Source organism: Myxocyprinus asiaticus, chromosome 38, assembly GCF_019703515.2.
Source record: "Myxocyprinus asiaticus isolate MX2 ecotype Aquarium Trade chromosome 38, UBuf_Myxa_2, whole genome shotgun sequence".
NCBI lineage: Eukaryota > Metazoa > Chordata > Actinopteri > Cypriniformes > Catostomidae > Myxocyprinus > Myxocyprinus asiaticus.
The window spans coordinates 8,954,028-8,975,075 of record NC_059381.1 but is presented as its reverse complement, the minus strand read 5'-3'; the positions used below and the strand labels follow the sequence as shown (position 1 = coordinate 8,975,075).

General features: G+C 36.4%; 2 protein-coding genes and 1 non-coding gene across 8 annotated transcripts in view; 2 read left to right on the top strand and 1 right to left on the bottom strand.

Moving 5' to 3' along the window:
• The first annotated feature begins 6,182 nt into the window (after positions 1-6,182).
• LOC127428633 (nucleolar protein 56-like) lies at positions 6,183-18,433 on the top strand. The gene is made up of 12 exons (XM_051677101.1): positions 6,183-6,260; positions 7,117-7,206; positions 7,404-7,518; positions 7,714-7,878; positions 8,089-8,287; positions 9,721-9,908; positions 10,106-10,257; positions 11,116-11,216; positions 13,998-14,146; positions 14,331-14,452; positions 15,022-15,174; positions 17,611-18,433. The coding sequence occupies exons 1-12, from the start codon at positions 6,258-6,260 to the stop codon at positions 17,845-17,847; spliced, it is 1,674 nt and encodes a 557-aa protein (XP_051533061.1). The 5' UTR covers positions 6,183-6,257; the 3' UTR covers positions 17,848-18,433.
• Positions 14,879-14,945, top strand: LOC127429422 (small nucleolar RNA SNORD57). Its single transcript, XR_007895284.1, has one exon. It is a non-coding gene; the product is annotated as a small nucleolar RNA SNORD57 (small nucleolar RNA).
• A 596-nt stretch (positions 18,434-19,029) lies between the features above and the next one.
• Positions 19,030-21,048, bottom strand: part of LOC127428631 (ubiquitin-associated protein 2-like) — a 38,436-nt gene continuing 36,417 nt past the window's right edge. For all 6 annotated transcript variants that reach the window (XM_051677094.1, XM_051677095.1, XM_051677096.1 and 3 more), the window contains 3 exons: positions 20,541-20,608; positions 20,253-20,444; positions 19,030-19,758 (listed from right to left, as the gene is read on the bottom strand). In XM_051677094.1, coding sequence (XP_051533054.1) covers positions 19,663-19,758; positions 20,253-20,444; positions 20,541-20,608 — 356 coding nt within the window. In that variant the 3' untranslated portion in view covers positions 19,030-19,662. The remainder of the gene's footprint in view (positions 19,759-20,252; positions 20,445-20,540; positions 20,609-21,048) is intronic.

Here is a 21,048-nt window from a genome sequence, read left to right as displayed (position 1 = left end):
AAAATATTTGTTTGTGTTCAGACACAGAGCACAATATGGAACACACCGTATTGTGGCTGATTGATTGATTTTATTTGACAAATAAATAAAAATGCTCTGTGTTAAAGTCTCACCCATGCATTTCATGGCGGGTCAAATTTGACCCAGAACAGTATGTGTGTCACCTTTTTTTTTTTTTTTTTTGCAACCATTTAGACTAATCAAATCAATTTGAGTTTTTTATTTTAAATAGAAATGTCAAGTGGGTCAAAAAAGACCCAAACAGTAACCGAGGGTTAATGTGTGTGTTTTCATTTCTCCACCATAGAGCTCTGAAGAGGCAGCGGTCAACACAATGTACTGTGCAGCCAGTGTCTGAGGAAACAAATAGGAAGGAATAACTGGGAAATACTTTGACAGTGACTGTTCCCTGGTTCTACCAGCACCTCCTGTCAGAGATCCTTCTCTTGGAGTGAAGGAATTTGAGAGCTGTGATTGTTACCTCAGTTTATTTGTACATGACATTACTGAACATTACTAAAACATTACTGATTTGAATAAAACAAGTTATTTAGATGTTACCACATCAAGCACATTTTTAGGTTACCTGACAAAACATTTTTTACAGTGAACAGACACAGCTAAAGGTTTCAATGAATGTTCTCTTTCAGCTGTAATAGGCTTTGCAATATAATGCAGTCTAAAGCCTCCAATGGAAAAAAATATGTTAAAATCTAGGCATGTATTCTATTCTTTCCATCCATTTCACTGACTTCATAAGATCATAAGGCAACAAAATACATTTTAAGGTTTAAAACAGACAGAAATAGTTTAAGGTGACAATTGCAGGTTACTTTTTACAGTGCAACTAGACATCATGTAGCCTACAGTGAGACCACTGTGAACATTCAACTCACATACACATATGCATAAAACAACTTACACATACATGTAAGCCTTATGTGACTGCACAAAAACAAGTTGTCTCATAAGGCTTTTAAGGCATTTTTTTGTATAAAATGTAAGGTCGAGGTGAGTTCATCAAAACCATTTGTTATATTAAATGACAATATGTATTAATACAGTACTATTAATTTGTAAAAAACTAAATTTGCAACTGCTTCCTGCAGTATAAGTTCAGGCTAAATCAGGGGTTATATATTCATTATATATATTTTAGCCCAATTTAAAAATTTAAGCATTTCAATTTCATAACAAAAACTGAACTGTGTAATTTTTAACAAAATTAAATTAATAAAACTTAAAATATTTTTTAAATGCTATTTTGTTAAAGCTTAATTCAGTTTGATATATATTTTTTTTAATTATTATTATTATTTATTGATTTATTTTATAAAATTGAAATGTGTAAAAAAAAAATAATCAAGTCTTTATTGAAATGTGGTTTATCGGTCATGTAAATTTTCAGAAAAGCACTTTTGCTGAGAGGAAGAACTGGAGAATATTCTAGAACTATCATATTCTCAATACATTTGTGTTGGTTCATGTGACAATCCTTTAAAGGACACATACAAACAAAGAGTTCATGTTACATAATGAAGTGATTCTGAGATAAGATACAGGAAAACATAAGTCATTTTAAATATGGAGCCAAATTTATGGTCAAAAGGCATACAGTGAATTTAGTATGCTGTTATAAATTATATAAATATACTGCATAAATTAGATTGCCTAAAGGGATAGTTATCCAAAAATAACAATTCTGCACAATAGGTTATGCAAAATGTTAACATCAGTCACCATTCACTTTCATTGCATCTTTTTTCCATATGTTCCTAGGGAAATTGTGACTGAGGCTAACATTATCCCTAACATCTCATTTTGTGTTCCACTGAAGAAAGAAAGACATACAGGATCGGAACAACATGAGGCTGAGTAAATGATTACAGAAATTATCGATTTGAATTTTTTTGTACTAATTGATGACAACAAACTGAATTTACATGCACTTCATTTTATTGCAATTCTTTATACATTTGTAGACAAAACAGTTATGCTTGCAATTGTGCTGAATCATCAGGCTGCAATTGTCGTTCAAAGCTGATAAATATGCAGGTCTTATTTCACTGTCGAAATAAAGCACAAATATTAGAGTGATGCATGTGTAAAAAGTATATAGGGAGATTTTATTGGATGGATTTAAATGGTGCTTACCAGTCTCTAGCTCCAGGATGTCCTGCATCATCTTACCAAGAACAGACCCAACATTCCCCTTTTTAGCTGTGAGTTTCAATCCTATTTCAACTTGCTGGTCCTTCAGAGAGAAACACAACCAGTCAGCTACGCAATATGATCCTAACCCCCAGCCCAACCCTTAACCCTAATCCCAAAATCCCAAAATAACCTCTGAAAAGAAATCCAGTACTGATAACAAAGTCCAAGACTAAAATCAGTAATGTACTCTTTTAGATTACACATTTGGTGTAATCTAATTTGATTATTTTTCTATTACTATTACTGGGATGTTCTGATACATCTAAACATTCATTTTAAATGTACCATTAAGATCATTAACGAATCATTAAACATTAGTAAACTTAAAATTAGAGCTGTCAAAATTAACCTGTTGATGCATTCGATTAATGAAAAAAGTTTAACGTACCTTAATCACAATTAACGCAATTACCGTTAATAAAGCGTAATTTAGCATAAACACTGGTTGGAAAAGCAGAACCTATGCAATGTGTATGCCTGGAGTCATTACACTACACAACACAAACACACAACAGCGATTCCATGTCAGTGATCAGAAGATGGAAAAAGGAGCTCTTAACGCTATTTGTTGTACAAAACAAGCCCAGAAGGGACTTGTGATAAATACAAGTATTTTTCAGCCTTTGTAAGGTGCATTTTAATTACCACAGAAGCACGTCAAGTCTTAACTATCACAAAAATGCAGAATGAGACATTTTTGTCTTCCAAGTGTTTTTCATGTGGAGTTCAAATGAACGCTTGATGCTGGCTTTGATGCCCTGATGCAAATCATCAACACGGCTTCACGGTTGCTGTGGCAAAGCGGACAGCCATAGTCTACCGGCTGATTAATATTGTGGAGGATGAGAGTTTAGGAGATTGAATTCCCAATGCAATGAAAATGCATCCTATGGGAAGTTATTTTAATTAGTCAAACTCCCACTTAGACTTTGGGAAACGTTTAATGTTACTTGAATTGGTGCTATTTTAGTGCATTTCTATCTTTATACTGTGGAAGGCTTTGTTTGGAAAATGTTAATAAAGCATTATATTGTTACATATTGTTTTGTTTTCTTTCCTAAAAAGGAAACAAATGCATTTTGACATGAAAAGAAATATATATATAGTCAAATTTCAGCACTTTCAAAATATGTGATTAATTGTGATTAACTACGGAAAAATTGAGCGATTAAAAGATTGTAATCGACTGACAGCACTACTTAAAATTAAAAACAGCAGGTTTTAGTTGCTGTAATCATCAGTAAATTGCACACTAGTTATTGCTGTTGGCTGATTTGTAATCAAAAATGTAATCATGTAATCCACAAAAATGTAGCTGTTATCTGATTACATACATTTAAGAATATAATGTAATCAGATTACAAGGATTTGATTAATCTGTTTACATAATCCAGATTACATGTAATCTGCCCAAAACTGTCCCTAAAATAAAAATAAAAAAAATTGGTGGATTAGTAAATTGTTGAAACCCCACCCCCTTGACATAAAATTAATCTTATGGCTAATTCCATCTCTAAAATCTCATTGGTTGCAGGACCAACGAAAATGTTGATCCAGAAACATGTTGTACATGCGTTTTGCATACAGTCAAAACAAGTCCAAAGTTTGGATGCACCTATACATTCTTAATTATTACTCTTTTCACAATAATTGATTTTTTTTTTTTTTACAATAATAAAGTCTTCAAATCCATGCAATAAAATGGAAGTTTAAGTGTTAAACTAATCAAAACTATCTTGTATTTTAGTTGCTTTGAAGTAGCCACACTTTTCCTAGATTACACCTCATAGCATACTTTGGGCATGTAATTGTTCACTACTTTTCCTTCTGATTCAGTTCATTTAGTAACAAAATAATTAATTAAAATTTTAGTTCTGTAAAGAAATTAATACAGGCACAATTCGTATTTGAGCCTTCCGCTCACCACCGATTCTAGAACATCCTCTTCTGGAGTCATCTCATCTATCAATCCTGCCTCTGCCCGCGAATCAACATCCTTCCTAACTTCCTTTTCCTGTTGAAGATGATGCCAAACAGTTTGCTTTATATAATGAAGAGCAAAGCAAGACACAAAACACATCTACAACTCTCTCAGCATGTCAAGATGGTGAAGGTCTGCAGTTCTCTCACCCTGAGCTCTCTCATCTCTTTGGGGCTGAAGAATGCGATGTGTCCCTCTGCATACACAACCAGCAGGGCAACAATACACACCAGCAACAGACCTTTCAATGCTCCTTGCATCATTACTATGGACTGGGGAAAAAGACACATACTTAGACAAATTAGCAAGTATTAGACATAACACAGGAGCATTAGTGTAATCTTAACCTGATAAGTTTTATTTGAATGTGAGTATTTTTACTTATAGAAAAAACACAGCAAACATAACAGATATGATTCTTTTGTTTTTTTTACAAAAAAAAACAAAAAAAATGGATTCTAGAAAAAGTGAGAATTGAGACTGAAAGAGTGAGAGTAACAATAGGCCAAACAAATGTACCTTGGTAAAGCATGCAGGTCGTGTCTGTGGCAGAGTGTTTGTGGTCAGAGAGCAGCCAAGCTTTATAGGAACTCTGGGATCTTGCTGATGTCTTATTTACTATCTCTGACGTATGTTTCCATATACTCCTCTACCCTGACCATGGAGACAAGAGACGCAAAAAGGACTTGACATAACATGGTCGTAGGCATTCTAGACTTGGTATATAGTTTATGTGGATTGATTCTAAATCATTGAAATTATGTTTTTTTTTTTTTCTTTTTTTTTTTTTTGAGTACTCTAAAATGGAGCATTTAAAAATATTAAGCGCACAGTTATCCTATAGCTATTAAGGGATACAAATTAAAGTATAATAATATGATTCAAAGCATTCCACTCTGCATTCCCATCTGATGTGGATATACAGTCATAAATTCAATTCTCTCTTATAGATATTAAGTCAACACTGGTATTTACTGCTGTGGGTGGTAAATTATGGCACATTTCTCAGATAATTATTGGTGGGATGGGTGTGCAACCAGTGCTGTTTCCTGTTATAACACTTAAAAGGTTTTCTGTATCAGATGTGTTTCGCCAGTTTGTCCCTACCAAAACACTCACAACAGCATTAACAAAGAGAGAAAGAGAGGTCTCTCTTGGAAAATTAAATATGCAGCACTGGGCATATTCAGATTAGAGAACTCTGAAAGCATATACTTTTTGAGAGCAATAGAAAAGCGTAAGATTTCTCGGTTAAATACTTTCAGCATGTAGAGTTTTGCATACGCAGGTCAATCAGAACATTGTTGTACTGTTCTATCAGATGTGATTGTTTTGTATTTTTCTATAACTGTAAAAATGCTTCTGTATTTTTCTTGTGTATTCTATAATTTTTTGTGTATATTTTATGTGTGTACATCTCTGTGAATTGTAAATGTATTCTCAACTGCCTGTTCTGATAGGGTCAAGGACAGCAGGGAAAAACTATGCTTAATGCAAAATAATTAAAAAATAGAATGCAAATCATTTTTATTATTATATAATTTTTATATTTTATATATGTATATTATTATTATTTATGACCCTTCTTATGGTAATTAATATATTTTTTAGAATTTTTTATTTTATTTCATTTGCTACAGGAACACTGTAATCATCTCTCCTATTGGGATCAATACATTTTAATATATATTTTTATTTTTTTATTTTCTTTGCTGCAGCAACACTATAACTTCCCCTCCTATGGGAATCAATAATGTTTAATATTTTGTTTTATTTGCTAGAACAACACTGCAATATCCCCTCCTATGATTATTAATACCTATAATATAATTTTTTTCATCAAACCGGATGTCCATTCATTGTGCCATGCGTCATGCATTTCCACGCATTTTCAACAGATGGCGCGCACACACGCACAAAGCGTGACTTCTGAAATCTCGCGATAAAATACGCGCAGAATCTTTTGGTGTTTCGCACATGAGCGCGTGCTTGGTCTTTCCTGTTCTTGTGATTCGGAGGAACGCAACGGTCCTGCGTGCAAGGCCGCACCTAAACAGTAAAAATGGTAAAACATGCAAAATTCCAATATTTCTTTATGGAAACAAACAGATCTCAAACACTGTTTTCTTGGCACTTTAAAAAAAAAAAAGTTTTTAATTGCATGTTTGAAATCAGGCTTTCAATGTGCGTGTTTGTAGTGTTGCTTTAAGATTTTTATTTTTATTTTTATTTTCGTTGCTTAAAATTATGTCATGATTGTTTAACCAGTATTGTTTTGTTTTAAATTCACAACTATGATACCAAGTGCTCAAGTTGTTTCATTGCATCCTGTTGGAGATTAGACAATCTGAATCCGGTAGCACAAGGCCTCTGTGTAACATGCATGCCGTAGAAGACGTAATACTTAATATAATGGACTTTTAAGTTACACTCACCTCTTGTTTTGTGTATTTGGTCCTCTGTTCTGGTTATATCAGCAGTGCTATGCGTTGTTGATCAGTTTAAGGTGACGCGTAAAGAATTTGATATGTTGGAAGTGCACGTGGTGTTTGCCTGCTAACCCATGCTAATGTGTGTCGCGCGAGCTTCAGCTCTTAATGCAATACAACTTAAACACGGGTAGTTTATTAACGGCTGTTGTTATCTTCAATTTCGCTTACGCAACGATATCATTTTATTAAGTACAGGCTAAACACCTTATTAATGCTTATTTGTGCTGTGAGGTGATACCACGTGGGCCCAATGCGCGCGCTGGTCTTGACCTGTAGCAAATAAGAAAAGAACATTACAGTGGATTCAGTTGTTTTTATTCTATCGGTTAATAACATGGATAATGAAGCTCTTGGGACTTTGTCCCTTTTTGTTGCAATTAGGGATTTATGATAGTAGTGCTAATCAATAATCCCACCTCTTTCTCTCAGGTGCTGCTACACGTGCTGTTCGAGCATGCAGCTGGATATGCATTATTTGTTGTCAAAGAAGTTGAAGAGATTGGAATGCTTTTACCTCAGGTTTGTGTTAGATGGATTATAAAGCATCTCTAAAGTAAATTTGTTCACTGCAAATAAAGTAGGTAGTGTGTCATTTTCGCATGAACTATCCCTTTAACCTCTGGTAATTCCCCCTGTATGTTTACTGTAAATTGCCATGGATAAAAACATAAGGTAAGTGTCACAATAAGTAGTAATGGGTTTTTGGTCCTTTTCAGGTGGAGGCAAGCATCCTAAATCTTGGGAAATTCAGTACTGTGGTCCGACTGAGTGCCTTCTTCCCCTTTATATCCGCCCAGGGTGCACTGGAAAATATCAATGCCGTTTCAGAAGGTACGAAAAGGGCTTTTTTGTTTGTTAAATTGCCACTCTGGTGTAATGATGTACTTATAATCTGTCAATCCACTGAGTTATTGTGATGACAACATACCAGTAAACTGAACATCTGAGAAATTGTTCAGTTGATAATGTTGCAGTACAAATCGCCATGCAATTGCTGACATCCCGTTCTAAATGTTATCTCGTTAGGAGTTGTTCATGCAAATCTCAAGTTGTTCTTGGAAACCAATCTTCCGTCCGTGGGGAAAAAGAAGCCCATGTTGGGGGTGTCTGATGCCAAACTAGGAGCAGCACTTCAAGAAGAACTTGAGCTGTCCATTCAAACAGGAGGTGTAGTAGCTGAAATAATAAGAGGTGGGCAGAATTATTAAATCTGGTTAGTGTATAAAGGACACATATTCAATTATATAGCATTACTTAATTTTGAAGAGCCTGCTGTCATGATGTCACTGTATCACCTGATTTCTGATGCTTTATACTGAAAAGCTGAACAGCCAGGCAAACGAACACACGTGGTATTATTGAGAATGATACTAGTTGCTAATGCCTCCACTTTTAAAACAGGTGTTCGTCTGCACTTCCATTCCCTGGTTAAGGGCCTCACCGCTCAAGCAGCATCTAAAGCTCAACTGGGTTTGGGTCACAGCTACTCAAGAGCCAAGGTGAAGTTCAATGTTAACAGGGCCGACAACATGATCATCCAGTCCATCGCTCTCCTGGACCAGTTAGACAAGGATATCAATACGTTCTCCATGCGTGTGCGGTAAGATGATTTTCATGTGACTTGCAGAGATAGTGCTGGTAAATGAATCCCATGCAGGGTTTTTCTAGATATAAATGAACTTTCCTTGTAAAATCTGAACCTATACTGTTAACATGAATTGAAAGCATAATTTTGGTGTGTTCATGTTTTGGGTTGTGCTGTCCACTGATCTATTTTCTTTGTATAATTGTTTGCTATTATTTAAACTGCATTATATAGTATGTATACTGTGACTGGTGTGCAGATTTACTGTATGCATACTAGAAATGGCAATTTTCAGACATGTTTATAATTGATAATCGTGGAAATCGATTAATTGTTAATGTTAATTCTGCAAAACGCACGTGGAGGTGTTCCGATAATATGTGCATATACTGTTTAAATTTAAATTAATACACTTAAGAAATGCAAGCATTGGCATTTTCCTCTTAAAATATTCTTAGTTCAGTGTGTTCAGTTCATTTAGGCTGTTTAAGAATTTTTTTAATTGTTTAATTAATGTTAATAATAACTTGTACACAAGATACATATTTGAGTTCATTAAAACAGTAGACTGCATAACATATCGTTTCTCCGGAGCTGGTGAGATGTCAGCTGAATGTGCCTTTGTGCTTTCCTGGTGATTACTGTCATAATTGTAGGTTGGGGATGAAACAAGTTGATAGGCGGATCAACAGTGCTTGTCATGTACTTTAACACTATATGGTGTATGCAGAAAACAATGTTTATTTGGAGAGAAACGCTCCTACACTGATTGTGGTCCGTGGTTCTTCTGTGATGCGGACAAGACGTGACATGCAGTGCGCAAGCGGCCTCTAGCGGTGGATGACTGTATAGACCTCTTTATCAGAGTCTGCTGGCATGATTACTGGACACATTTTTCCAGAAATTAATAAATCGTCGATCAAATTAATGACAGATGATTATTGGTTAATCATTAACATCCCTAATGCATGAAGTACTTGGATCCACAATTGTCAATGTGCAGTATTCAGACCACCCAGCATAAAATTCTGCAAATCTGAAGTATGGCTGGGCGATATATCGAACATTCACAAAGTAACCCTGACTGTTTTGTTGACTACGTGAAATTAAGAATATTTGGCCATCCGAGTTGCTGGAATATCGTTCCGGACTGTTCCCTTCCAATTTAACCCCTGCTAAGAATCCCATTCCTAACATAGTTTTGGAGATCAGTAGATGTGAACCAGCTGCCTCCTAATGCTTACCACAGACAGCGCCTCCTAGTGCACTGGCTGTACAGAAACTGGAGGGACAGTAAAAACCTACTTTAGGAGTGCTCAGTCCCTTAAACCGGACAGAACACCACCTGAGGGAGATGACAGCCCTTTGAGATAGCGTTTCCCTGTGGCCCTACTGTAGTTGCAGGTTTAGATGGAGGTTTTGCATTTCTAACTCTCCTCTCTTTGCAGTGAATGGTACGGCTACCATTTCCCAGAGCTGATAAAGATAGTGAGTGAAAACAGCACATACTGTAAGCTGGCCAGGCTAATAGGGAACAGGAAGGAACTGACCGAGGAAAATCTGGAAGCTATTGAGGAGGTCACCATGGACAGTGCCAAAGCTCAGGCCATTCTTGAGGCATCCCGCAGCTCTATGGGTAAGACTGACTCTGTTGGGGGTATAGCTCAGTGTGGACCTGACTTAAATGTAATGATGTTATTCAAATCTGTCAATCCACTGAAATCATGTGATGACAGCATATCTCACTAACTGAACCTCCAAGTCACTCATGCTCAAGACAATTTAAGTGCTCCAGTGATTTGTCCTAAGTTTGTATCTCATTTTAATCCATAGGCATGGACATCTCTCCTATTGATCTGATCAACATTGAGAGCTTCTCCAGTCGTGTGGTGTCCCTCACCGATTACAGACAGGAGTTACAAGAGTATTTGCGATCTAAAATGGGCCAGGTGGCGCCAAATCTGGCAGCTCTCATTGGCGAAGTGGTACATATTTTACATTTTATCATATCTGAGAGGATTTGGTTTATTCCATTGGTCATTAAAATGTCCTGATATTTCCAGGTTTTTAATGATTTTCAGGCCTTTCATAGTCATGACAAAGAGTCAAATCTCATGAATGCTCACAAGAAATATCAGATTTCACCCCAAAGTCAAAAGAATATAGGAAATTAAGTCTATGTGGCTGTGACTCTTATTTTCATCACAATTAAGCCCCCTCCCACCAGTTATGGTTTTACTTTACAAATGCCATAGTTTAACTATAGTAATATTGTAGACTGTGGTAACCATGTGTTTTGTTTTTTTTTGGTCGGAAATCATGGTTTTAATACGGTTACCTGTGTCCATATAGGAACCATGGTTTAACTAAAGATTAACCATTGGATAATGTTGTTGCTTACTATGGTTTTACCACAAAATTGTTTAACAGTTTTGGTTTTCCTGTATTATTACTATGGTTTCACTATGAATATCAAGGTTAAAATATAGTTACTGTAGTAATACCATGGTAAATCTATTGTGAGGGCACAACTATTTCAGAAAAAAAATCCCGTCCTGTCTTCTAAGGGGCTCTGGTCCATAGGAAATACATTTCAAAGCAATGAGAAATTTGAATGCTCCAAACATGTTTTATTTAACACTTGGTATGATTTGCCTAAATATCTAGGTGTATGTATATATTTCTAGTTGCTCGGTGTTCATATTTCATCAGCTAGAAATTTCTTTTTACTCAATTTTTATAAAATTAGTTTGAAAAATCCTTAATCCAGTAAGAAGTTAAGGAAATTCATTGGTCAAAAGGTGTGGAAATTCTGTAAAATGATCGTGTCTTTTCTCATATAGGTTGGTGCTCGTCTCATCTCTCACGCAGGCAGCCTGACTAACCTGGCCAAGTATCCGGCCTCCACAGTGCAGATCTTGGGTGCAGAGAAGGCCCTGTTCAGGTACTGGGTCTCCCCTTCCCTGCTGGGGTTTCTCACAGCTGCAGTGATGGCAGGGCCGGGGCATAGCAGGAGTGGGTGATTTGGTGCGTCAATGAATACACTTTAAAAGTGATCTCACTCAAATCTCACGTTACACCCCCCCCCCCAGTCTGAGCAGCTGCTTATGGTTTGGCGAGGTAGATGCATTTGAAAATGTTTTATTAGAATGCAAAACACTGCATGTTGATTAGACTTTGAATTAAATATGTTAACACGGCTGGGCAGTATAGCTAAAATTATATTTTCTTTCAGCCTTTTGATGGGCTTTCCACAATGTTTTGCATTAAATGATGCAACAATACAAGCCAACATACTGTCATTCAACAATCTTTTAGGAATTAAGAAACTAATTGAAGACACATTTCGAATACTTCCCCTACAGCTTTCAAGCTACATCCACCAAACTCTGCACCGACCTTCAGACTGTTCTGTCTTTTCTAACTGATATGACCTATGGTTTTTGCACAGTGGGCAATCAAAAATCTGAAAAATCCCATAGACCTACATTGATGGAATGTTCAAATGGACCAACGGAATGCTCGTTAATTCAGACTCCAATTGTCAAAAATTAAAATGTAAACAAACCCGCAGCAAGTGATTTGAGCCGTTGGATTAACCACACCCCCTTTTTCCAAAACCCTGCACTCCAAAGATATCAAATGAGCTTTGAGATCGAGATTGTGCAGAGATGGTTGTCAAAAACAACAGCAGCGAAATAATGCCCTCAACTGACAACTGTTATGAGCAACATGGCATAAAATGGCATTATGCATCAATAATTCGCTGCAACTACAATACTATGAGAACATGCAAAATGATTGACAGGCAGAAAGTGTCAGGAGACCATGGCCCGCGGACAGATTTTTGTTTGACATTTACAGAGTCTAGAGCCGTCACAGAGACCAGTGAGGTATCTCGGGAGACCTATTTCATCTAAATCTTTCGGGGAGTAGTACCATTTTTTGCATACCTTTCCATGAAAAAAATAAATACAAATTTGCTTACAGCACCTTTAAATTGTGCTCTCTCTTTCTCTATCTGACTATCTAACTAGCTGGCTGTTTGTCTTACTGTAATGTCTGTATAACCATTAAACTTAAACCTTTAGACAAGGCTTTGTCAAACCAACATCAAAGGTAGTCTTGACATACACTACCGGTCAAAAGTTTTGGAACATTTACTCATTCTTTAATTTATTTTTTCTTCAAATTTTAGAATAATGAAGTCATCAAACTATGGAATAACATAAATGGAACTATGGGAATTATGTTGTGATGTATCAAAACTGTTATATTTTACCATCTTCAAAATAGTCACCCTTTGCCTAGAATTTGCAGACATGTACTCTTGACATTTTCTCAACCAACTTCTTGAGGTATCACCCTGGGATGATTTTTAAACACTATTAAAGGTGTTCCCATCTATGTTGGGCACTTATTGGCTGCTTTTCTTTATTATTTGGTCTGAGTCATGAATTTCAAAAACTTTTTTATTTTTTATTTTAGTTTTATAATTAATATGGTGGCACAATTATATTTGTCTACAAAACTAATTTCAAACATTTAAGCATACGCCTTCAGATCAAAAAATTTAAGATCATGAGAAACATTTCAGTAAAGCGTTTCAAAACTTTTGACCGGTAGTGTACATGGAATAGTATTGGTAACATTAATAGTCATAAACCACATTTATTCTTTCCAACTCGATGCCTTTTTCATTACTAAATTTAAATTGTAAAGTTGGCATGAAACAGAAGTTGCGACCGACTTCCGTATTGTGACGTATTTCCAAGTTCAAACAGCTTCTCGAACAAGAAAAAAATGTAGAGCGGGGATTTGAGTTTATCCATTGGTTGTTGATTGGATTGTGAAAATATGGGCATTGCATAGCGGAACGGCGGCAGATCTAAATGGGATTTTGCAGTGGACACGCACACACCCCTACCACCGTGGTGCTCGAATCAGAGCCGGTTATCTTAAAATTGAGCAGCGATTTCAACACATTATCAAACTGACAACAAACACACATCATGGTCTTTGCTTATGAAGAGGCTGTAGCCATTTAAGAACGAGTGAGTAAAAGTGAACCATATTTTAATGTTTTGAATACACTAAATATAAAGGAAAAAACACTTACTCGTGCTGTGCATCACAAGATAACTGCTTTCAAAAATATAGAACTCCAGAGGCATCCGAATCATTGTATTCATTAGTGATCGCCTCAGCAATTCAGGTGTGAAATCGTTCAACACTACGCAAAGTTGTGGTATTTATAAGAAAGGGGCAGGGTTTAAGCAGATTAAATGATTGGAGAAGTCCTGCATACGTCACCAGAGAGAAGTCTGTCGTTTTACCGGAAAATCGTGTTGTGACATTTTAATTTAAAGATTACGAGGTCAAAAAAAATACATAATTAATGCATGGATGAATCATTCACAGTAAGATAAATAACATGCATTTAGAAAATAGGGTGAAATTTAATGCCGACTTTAACGGCCTCATGCTCGCAAGTCACAAAGCACTGGATTGCCAGTCCTTTAGGCAACAAAATGGTATAGTAAAAATCAATCGCAACATTCAAGGTTTAATTTTATCATATTATAATATAAATGTTCAATATTGCCCAGCCTTGGTGTGTAATAGTTTTCTGATAGATTTTGAGTGAAAAATGGGGTATAAACCCTAAAAAAAAAAAAAAAAATTGTGTAGATGCATTTTTTTTTTCTTCTCCACTGTAAATCAGGGCACTGAAGACAAGAGGAAACACCCCAAAATACGGTCTCATTTTCCACTCTACGTTCATCGGGCGTGCAGCCGCCAAGAACAAGGGCCGCATCTCCCGTTACCTGGCCAACAAGTGCACTATTGCATCACGAATTGACTGCTTCTCTGGTTAGTGTTGGAGTGAAGACTGTTATACCACTTTTCCCTCTTGCAATGATGCTTTTATTTTTCGTCAACAGCAACCCACTTCAGTGGATGTTGATAATCTTATCCTGAGCCAGAAATCTTGGTTTAACACTGTTGTTTTACAGTAGTACTTGTTTGCCCTGATTCTTGATTTACTTTTCCACAGAGTTGCCCACCAGCGTGTTCGGTGACAAACTGCGTGATCAGGTAGAAGAACGTTTGGCCTTCTATGAGACCGGCGAGGTCCCAAGGAAGAACCTAGATGTCATGAAAGAGGCTGTTGCACAGGTGAGTGTGGGGAAACTTCTTCTGAACTGGACATTATATATAATTATAGTGTAAAGGCAAAACAAAGCTTAGATAATCATAAGCTCTGTTCCGAACCATAGTGAGATGCCTGCATATCTAAAATTGAACAGAGTATGAAGTTGTCGGCTTGGCAACATGCTATTGTCTATTGAATGTTAGCTACTGGAATCAATTTGAGGGTTCTCATTCTCATCAAATTAAAATTTTGCTTATACTTTCAGCTTGTACTTTCAACTTTTTTTTTATATGTTTACTTATAACATTTTTACCATGTTTTAAATGTATTCTGTTGGGCTCGCATATGAGTTTTCATTTTGATTAGGATGCTGCATTATGTAGCTGCCTATGTAGACAGCAAGGCAGCTCACTAGAGATTGGAACCGAGCCGTAGTATATTTAGAAAGCTGTGAGTGATGACTACTCTTTCCTGACTCCTACATGGAGGCATAAACTGATTTAATGAGCCTGACACAGCACTGTCCTACAATTTAAATCTTACTAGACTTGTAAAAATCCAAGCGTGTAAATTAAATGTTTTTATCTCAAAGGCTAGTGAAGTGGCAACCGAGATCAAGCGGAAGCTTGAGAAGAAGGAAAAGAAGAAAAAGAAGCGGGAAAAGAGGAAACTAGAGGCTCTTTCCACAGCAGAAGGAGAGGAGGACGTGAAAGCCAAGAAGGCCAAATCCAATGGAGAAGCTGAGGTACATGTGTACTGTTAAAGTAGTTTTGTCTTTCAGTAGATGTAGCATGGCTATACTGGAGGCTGAACCTTCTCATGGATCAGTCTCATATCTGTCATGCAAGAGTAAAATCTTCTCCGAACCATTGATGGGCCCTACACAGTGGGCTTGATCACTGAAGTGAGCAGGACAAAACACACTCAGAGGTTGTTTAAAGGCATAGTTCACCCAAGAAAACATTGTCATTTACTTAGCCTCACTGGTTTGACTTTTTTTGTTTTGGAACACAAAAGTGAATTCAATGAATATCGCTTTAATTTCAGTTTGTTCTTCACACAAAGGTATCTTACAGCTTAAGAAGACTTAAAGGGATAGTTCACCCAAAAATAAAAATAAATATAAAAATCATTTACTCACCTTCATGTCATCCCATATGTGTATGACTTTTTCTTCTGCAGAACACAAACAAATATTTTTAAATGTTTCTCAGCTCTGTGATCCATACAATGCAAGTTAACGGTCCAGAACTTTAAAGCGATCACACAAAGGCAGCATGAAAGTAATCCATGTGACTCCAGTGGTTAAATCCATGTCTTCAGATGTGATATGATAGGAGTGAGAAACAGTGTTTATAAGAGGACCAAGTTGTGTTTCTGGGCCCGTATTCACAAAGATTTCTCTTACCACTAGGAGTTCTCCAGTGAGTGCCTATCTAGGGGTTTTTGCTTAAAACCTATTCACAAAACTGTTAAGAGCACGTTTTAGTAAGGAAATCTTAAGATGACAGTAAAGTGTGTATATATATTTATTTATTATATACACACACACACACACACACACACGATATACAGCTCTGGAAAAAATAGACCACTGCACAATTACCAGTTTTTTGGATTTACTATTATAGGTATGTGCTTGAGTAAAATGAACATTTTTGTTTTATTTTTTAAAGTACTGACAACATTTCTCCCAAATTCCAAATAAAAATGTCATTTAGAGCATTTATTTGCAGAAAATGACAACTGGTCAAAATATCAAAAAAGATACGTGTTTTCAGACCTCGAGTAATGCAAAGAAAACAAGTTCATATTCATTTTTAAACACCACAATACAAATGTTTTAACTTAGGAAGAGTTCAGAAATCAATATTTGGTGGAATAACACTGATTTTCAACCTTTGCATTATTTGTAATTGTGCCGTGGTCTCTTAATTTTTTTTCCAGAGAGCGGTGTGTGTGATGTGTGTATGTATATGTAAATATACATATACACATGCAATAGATTTTTTTTTTTTTGGTTGATGAACTTTTCCTTCATCCTGTGATGCATGCATCCCGTCAACGGCATCAAAACACTGGGTAGCCCCGCGATTCCTGTGATTCCCTGGGAATGCCCCTTTTTTTTTTTCCTCTGCAGCCAGCGTGCATCCACAGGAAAACATATGAATTGTCGGACGCCGTGCTATCTGGAGAGGGCATATATAGTTGATTCTGCTGACAAATGATAGAAATTCGTAATTCATCCGCGCAGTATGGTTTCATTTTGATGTGGCCAGGTAGCGCAGAGATGTCAACCTTTATCTCTGGTGTAATTGGGTTATTTGTATTAGTTAGAGAGGTAACTGCATCTCTAAGATTACAATAATGAAAACACCCTCAGGATTCAGGCGATACCTTTTTATTTTTTTATTATTATATTAAAATACATTCGACTCAATTGTGATTCAGCCGATACTATAAGCGGTCAATGCCATAATATTATAATAGTTTTTCATGTGGATTGACCGCAGCAGCGATGCTTCGGATCATTTGTGAGTCACTTAAGGATTTAGAAGTCCTCAGGACGACTTCTAAGCTGTTGTGGGTTTAAGAGATACTTCTAGCGTTAAATTGCTTTGAATTACTCTTAGATGAAAATTTTATGACTCCTAAAATTAGGAGTGACACCCCTAATTTTTAAGAGATGCTGCTAAATTTCCGCGTTGGGAGCTACTTTTAGTCTTAAGATTTTTTTAATTTTTTTTGTGAATACTGGCCTTTTTTTTTTTACTCATTCTTTGTGCTTATTGCCACCTACTAGACAGGAGAAAGGAAGAAAAAAGGGGAAGGATAAAGCAAAAGAAAAGATTTGGCCACTTCACTTTTATGAACCTACAGAGCTGAAATTCTTCTAAAAATCTTTAAGCAGAAGAAAGTCTTGTACTTCTGGGATGGCATGAGTGTGAGTAAATGAGAGAATTTTCATGGGGGAAACTTTACCTTTTAAAATAAAGTGCACGAGTCATAGAGGCAACTTTTTCCCATCATTTGGTGAGAGGCCCAGTCACCATTCACTTCCATTATAGAAGTCATAAAGGTTTGGAATGACATGAGTATGTAAATGTCAACTTTGATTTTTGGGTGAACTATTAGTTAATTTTGTATGCATTATTGACTGTGCTTTCTTGACCACCTTCAGGAGAATGGAGATGCAGAGGTGACTGTTAAGAAGATAAAGAAAAAGAAACAAGCAGTTGAAGAGGAGGAAGTCACAACAAATGGTGTGGAAGAAGCCACGCCTGCCAAGAAGAAAAAGAAAAGGAAGATTGAAACTGTAGAGGTGGAGCCTGAAGAGGAGGCAGTGACTGAGACGATACAGGCCAATCAGACTAAGAAAAAGAAAAAGAAGAAAAAGGCAGAAGAGGGGGATGAATAAATCCATTCCTCATGACAGGACTTTTTCCAGTTTTGTAAAAATCCATATTAGTTTTTTCATATGATTGTTGGAGACTCCGTATGGTCAAATATTTAGGGTGTTTGTGAGCCAAGCCCAAGAAAAGTGATACATTATCAAACATGTTTGTTTCTTTCATACAAACTTGCTTTATTTCCTGTGAATCTCAAAGCACCTTTATCTGGAATGGACGGTTCATCTCCGTGCCTTGAGGTTGAATAAAATAGCAATCCTTTGGTATCAGTAAAAAGACAGTGTGCTGTGTGAAACTTGTCATCCAAAACTCATATTTGCTCCTGATTGATTAAATGATGCCATAATTTATGATGGTGTTTTTGGTTTAGAGGAGATATTTGTGTTAATTGGCATCATTATAGATCTTATTTTTGTACTTAAATGCTGCAGCTGTTAAGATTATTCAAATTGAAATCTTGCCAATACTATAAATGTGTAACAAATGAAATAATGCATGTGTTGTCAGGCAGATTTAAGTACTTCAGCTATTGTATTCTAATAATTTTAGGCTATGCTTATTGTGTGGCCTTTCAATAAAATATTCTGTAGCTCATGTGATGTTTGTCATGTTGAAATACCGTAATTACAAGACGACAGCTCTGATTCTTTTGAAATCTTTGTTGTCTGTTATGTCTGACTTTGCGGTTTCAGGTTAAATTTAAGGTATTAAAACATGAATGTATAATTATAGGACATATCAACCATGTATTCAGCAGTTGAAGTTTGCCATTTTGGTTTGATCATATTCATAAAACAGTTTCCAACTTTACATTTTAACATTTTAAAATGACTTTCGGGCCTGGAAAAATTTCAGTTGGAATATAAATTATGCATAGCTTTCTGCTAGAAATTGCTCTTTGCACATGTGCTCTCCATTAAAACTTTTTTTATCCTTGAAAGTAATGAATCAATTTGTGGGAACCCTGTTTGTATATAGCAATCTACAAAGATGTAAATGATAAGAGTTAGGATCTTGTAATTAGATTAATTCCAACATGCTGTAGAAGTTGACAATGAGCATTTACATTCACGCTTTTTATGTAACAAGTCAAGGATGCAACTGTTCATATCCTATTTTTTTTTTATAAATGTATCCTTATTACTGTTGGCTATGAGTAGTAGATTTCTCAAGAATCAGACAAAACCATATAAATTGGACAGTTTTATTTTGACAACAAGGGTAAAACCAATGTTAAAATTAAATCTGTTCTAAAATGCTACCTTTTAGCCAATTTGGTGATGGGGTCACAAATGAAGTGCAGAGGGAACAAAATTAAGCACTGAAATTAAAATCCCCCTCATTAAAAAGTTCACAGGTGAAGGGGGAGGTGGGAGAGGGCAAAAAATACAAAAGTTTAAAAAATGGCTTCATCAAGTGATCAAGCTTAGCAATAATGTACATACATTATTAGGCTTATGTATATATATATATATATAAAATAAAAAAAATCCAATGTTTTTATTCATGATGCCTGCTCTGGTTCAAGTATATTCACCCTTCTGTTAAGTTCTCATCAATATTTTATGTCATCATACCCTCTTAACCATTTAGCAATAAAAAAAACCATCCTTCAAAAACAAAATGCAGAAAAACCACATTTCATATCCTACCAATACATATATACTGTATAAATACATACATAAATATACTTTACATACAACAGCCAAAACTTTGAAAAGGGGTGATGAGAGGAGGATGAGGATGGTAGTGTGTACGGTTGTCCCTCTGCTCTGATCGGCGTGTCGTCAGGTGCGGGACAGCACCTGCACTGTGGATTGCGCTCAGTTGCCCCAGTACGGGGAGCTGCCATAATTGGACTTGTTGATCTGGGTCTTCTGCTGCATGGTGCTGGACTGGCTTCTCTGGCTCGGTCCACCCTGCATAAGCAAGCACATGATTAGTCAACTGGGTTAACAAGCCTTGGCCGAGATGATCTTCATTCATGATGAGGGTGAAAGATTGCTGTTGACACATTTGTTTTTGCAATTACACTCACTGTGAGCACTTTATTAGGTACACCTACTTATACGATTATCTAATCAGCCAATCGTGTGGCTGAAAAAATTATTCAGATACGGGTCTGGAGCTTCAGTTAAAGAAGCTATCTGCATGATTTTATGCATTGCACTGCTGCCACACGATTGGCTGATTAGAAAATTGCATGAATAAGTAGCTGTACGGGTGTACCTAATAAAGTGCTCAGATATATCCATATGAAAACTTAATCTGTGCAAATAATAAAGGCCCGTTTCAGACTTGGTTTGAAGTTGTTGAGATGCATAGTTTCAATTTAAGTGTTTTTCATGCAGACTGAAAAGGCCTTAACTGACTAAAACATAGGTACGGAGTGAGAATTTTGAGAGAAACTGACCTGTCCGTCCTGGGTGAGGTGATGGTGGAGCAGCTGTGAGTGGGGCTGCTGGTGTGGCGGCAGAATGTGAAGGAATGGAGCGGGAGCATAACCGGGGGCAGCACCAGGGGTCAAAGGTCCTGTGCCACCCAGAGCCGAGGGGAGGTTGAATGGAGGAGGCGTGCCAGCATGGAAACCCTGCTTATCGAATGACTGCAGGAGAAAAACGGTGATATAGTCATACATTACTATATTCTATGCATTTATTTTTTTTTAAATAGAATGTGTGTAGAGGAAGACAAGTTTTACCTGAGTCTTATTGTAAACAGTTCCACTGATGTCAGGCACCCCAGAATTGCTAGATGTCACAGAAATACCTGGAACACAAGATGAAGCATTTAATGTTTAATATTTTTTTAGCAGATGAATTCATAAAATCACATTCTCTTAATATCTTAAAAGAAATGTTCACCAAAAATGAAAATTTGGTCATTATTCACTCCACCATTATTTTTTGTCATAATGAAAGTGAATAGTGACTCTGGTCTGTCAAGCTCAAAAAAGAAGAAAAAAAACAACCACCATAAAGCCACAGTAAAAGTAATCAATACGACTCATGCATCTCGTGACCAAAGTTCTGACATCATGCCGCAAGAACAAGAGGTTTGATGTTGGCAATGTACCCGCCATACTTGATTTCAGCACTTAAGTAAATTGTTCTGTTCATCACATAACATGATTGAATGGCTAAAGAAGACTTAGAAGGAATATTGTGAACAAATCATATCAACTACTTTTACTCTGGTTTCTATTGTCC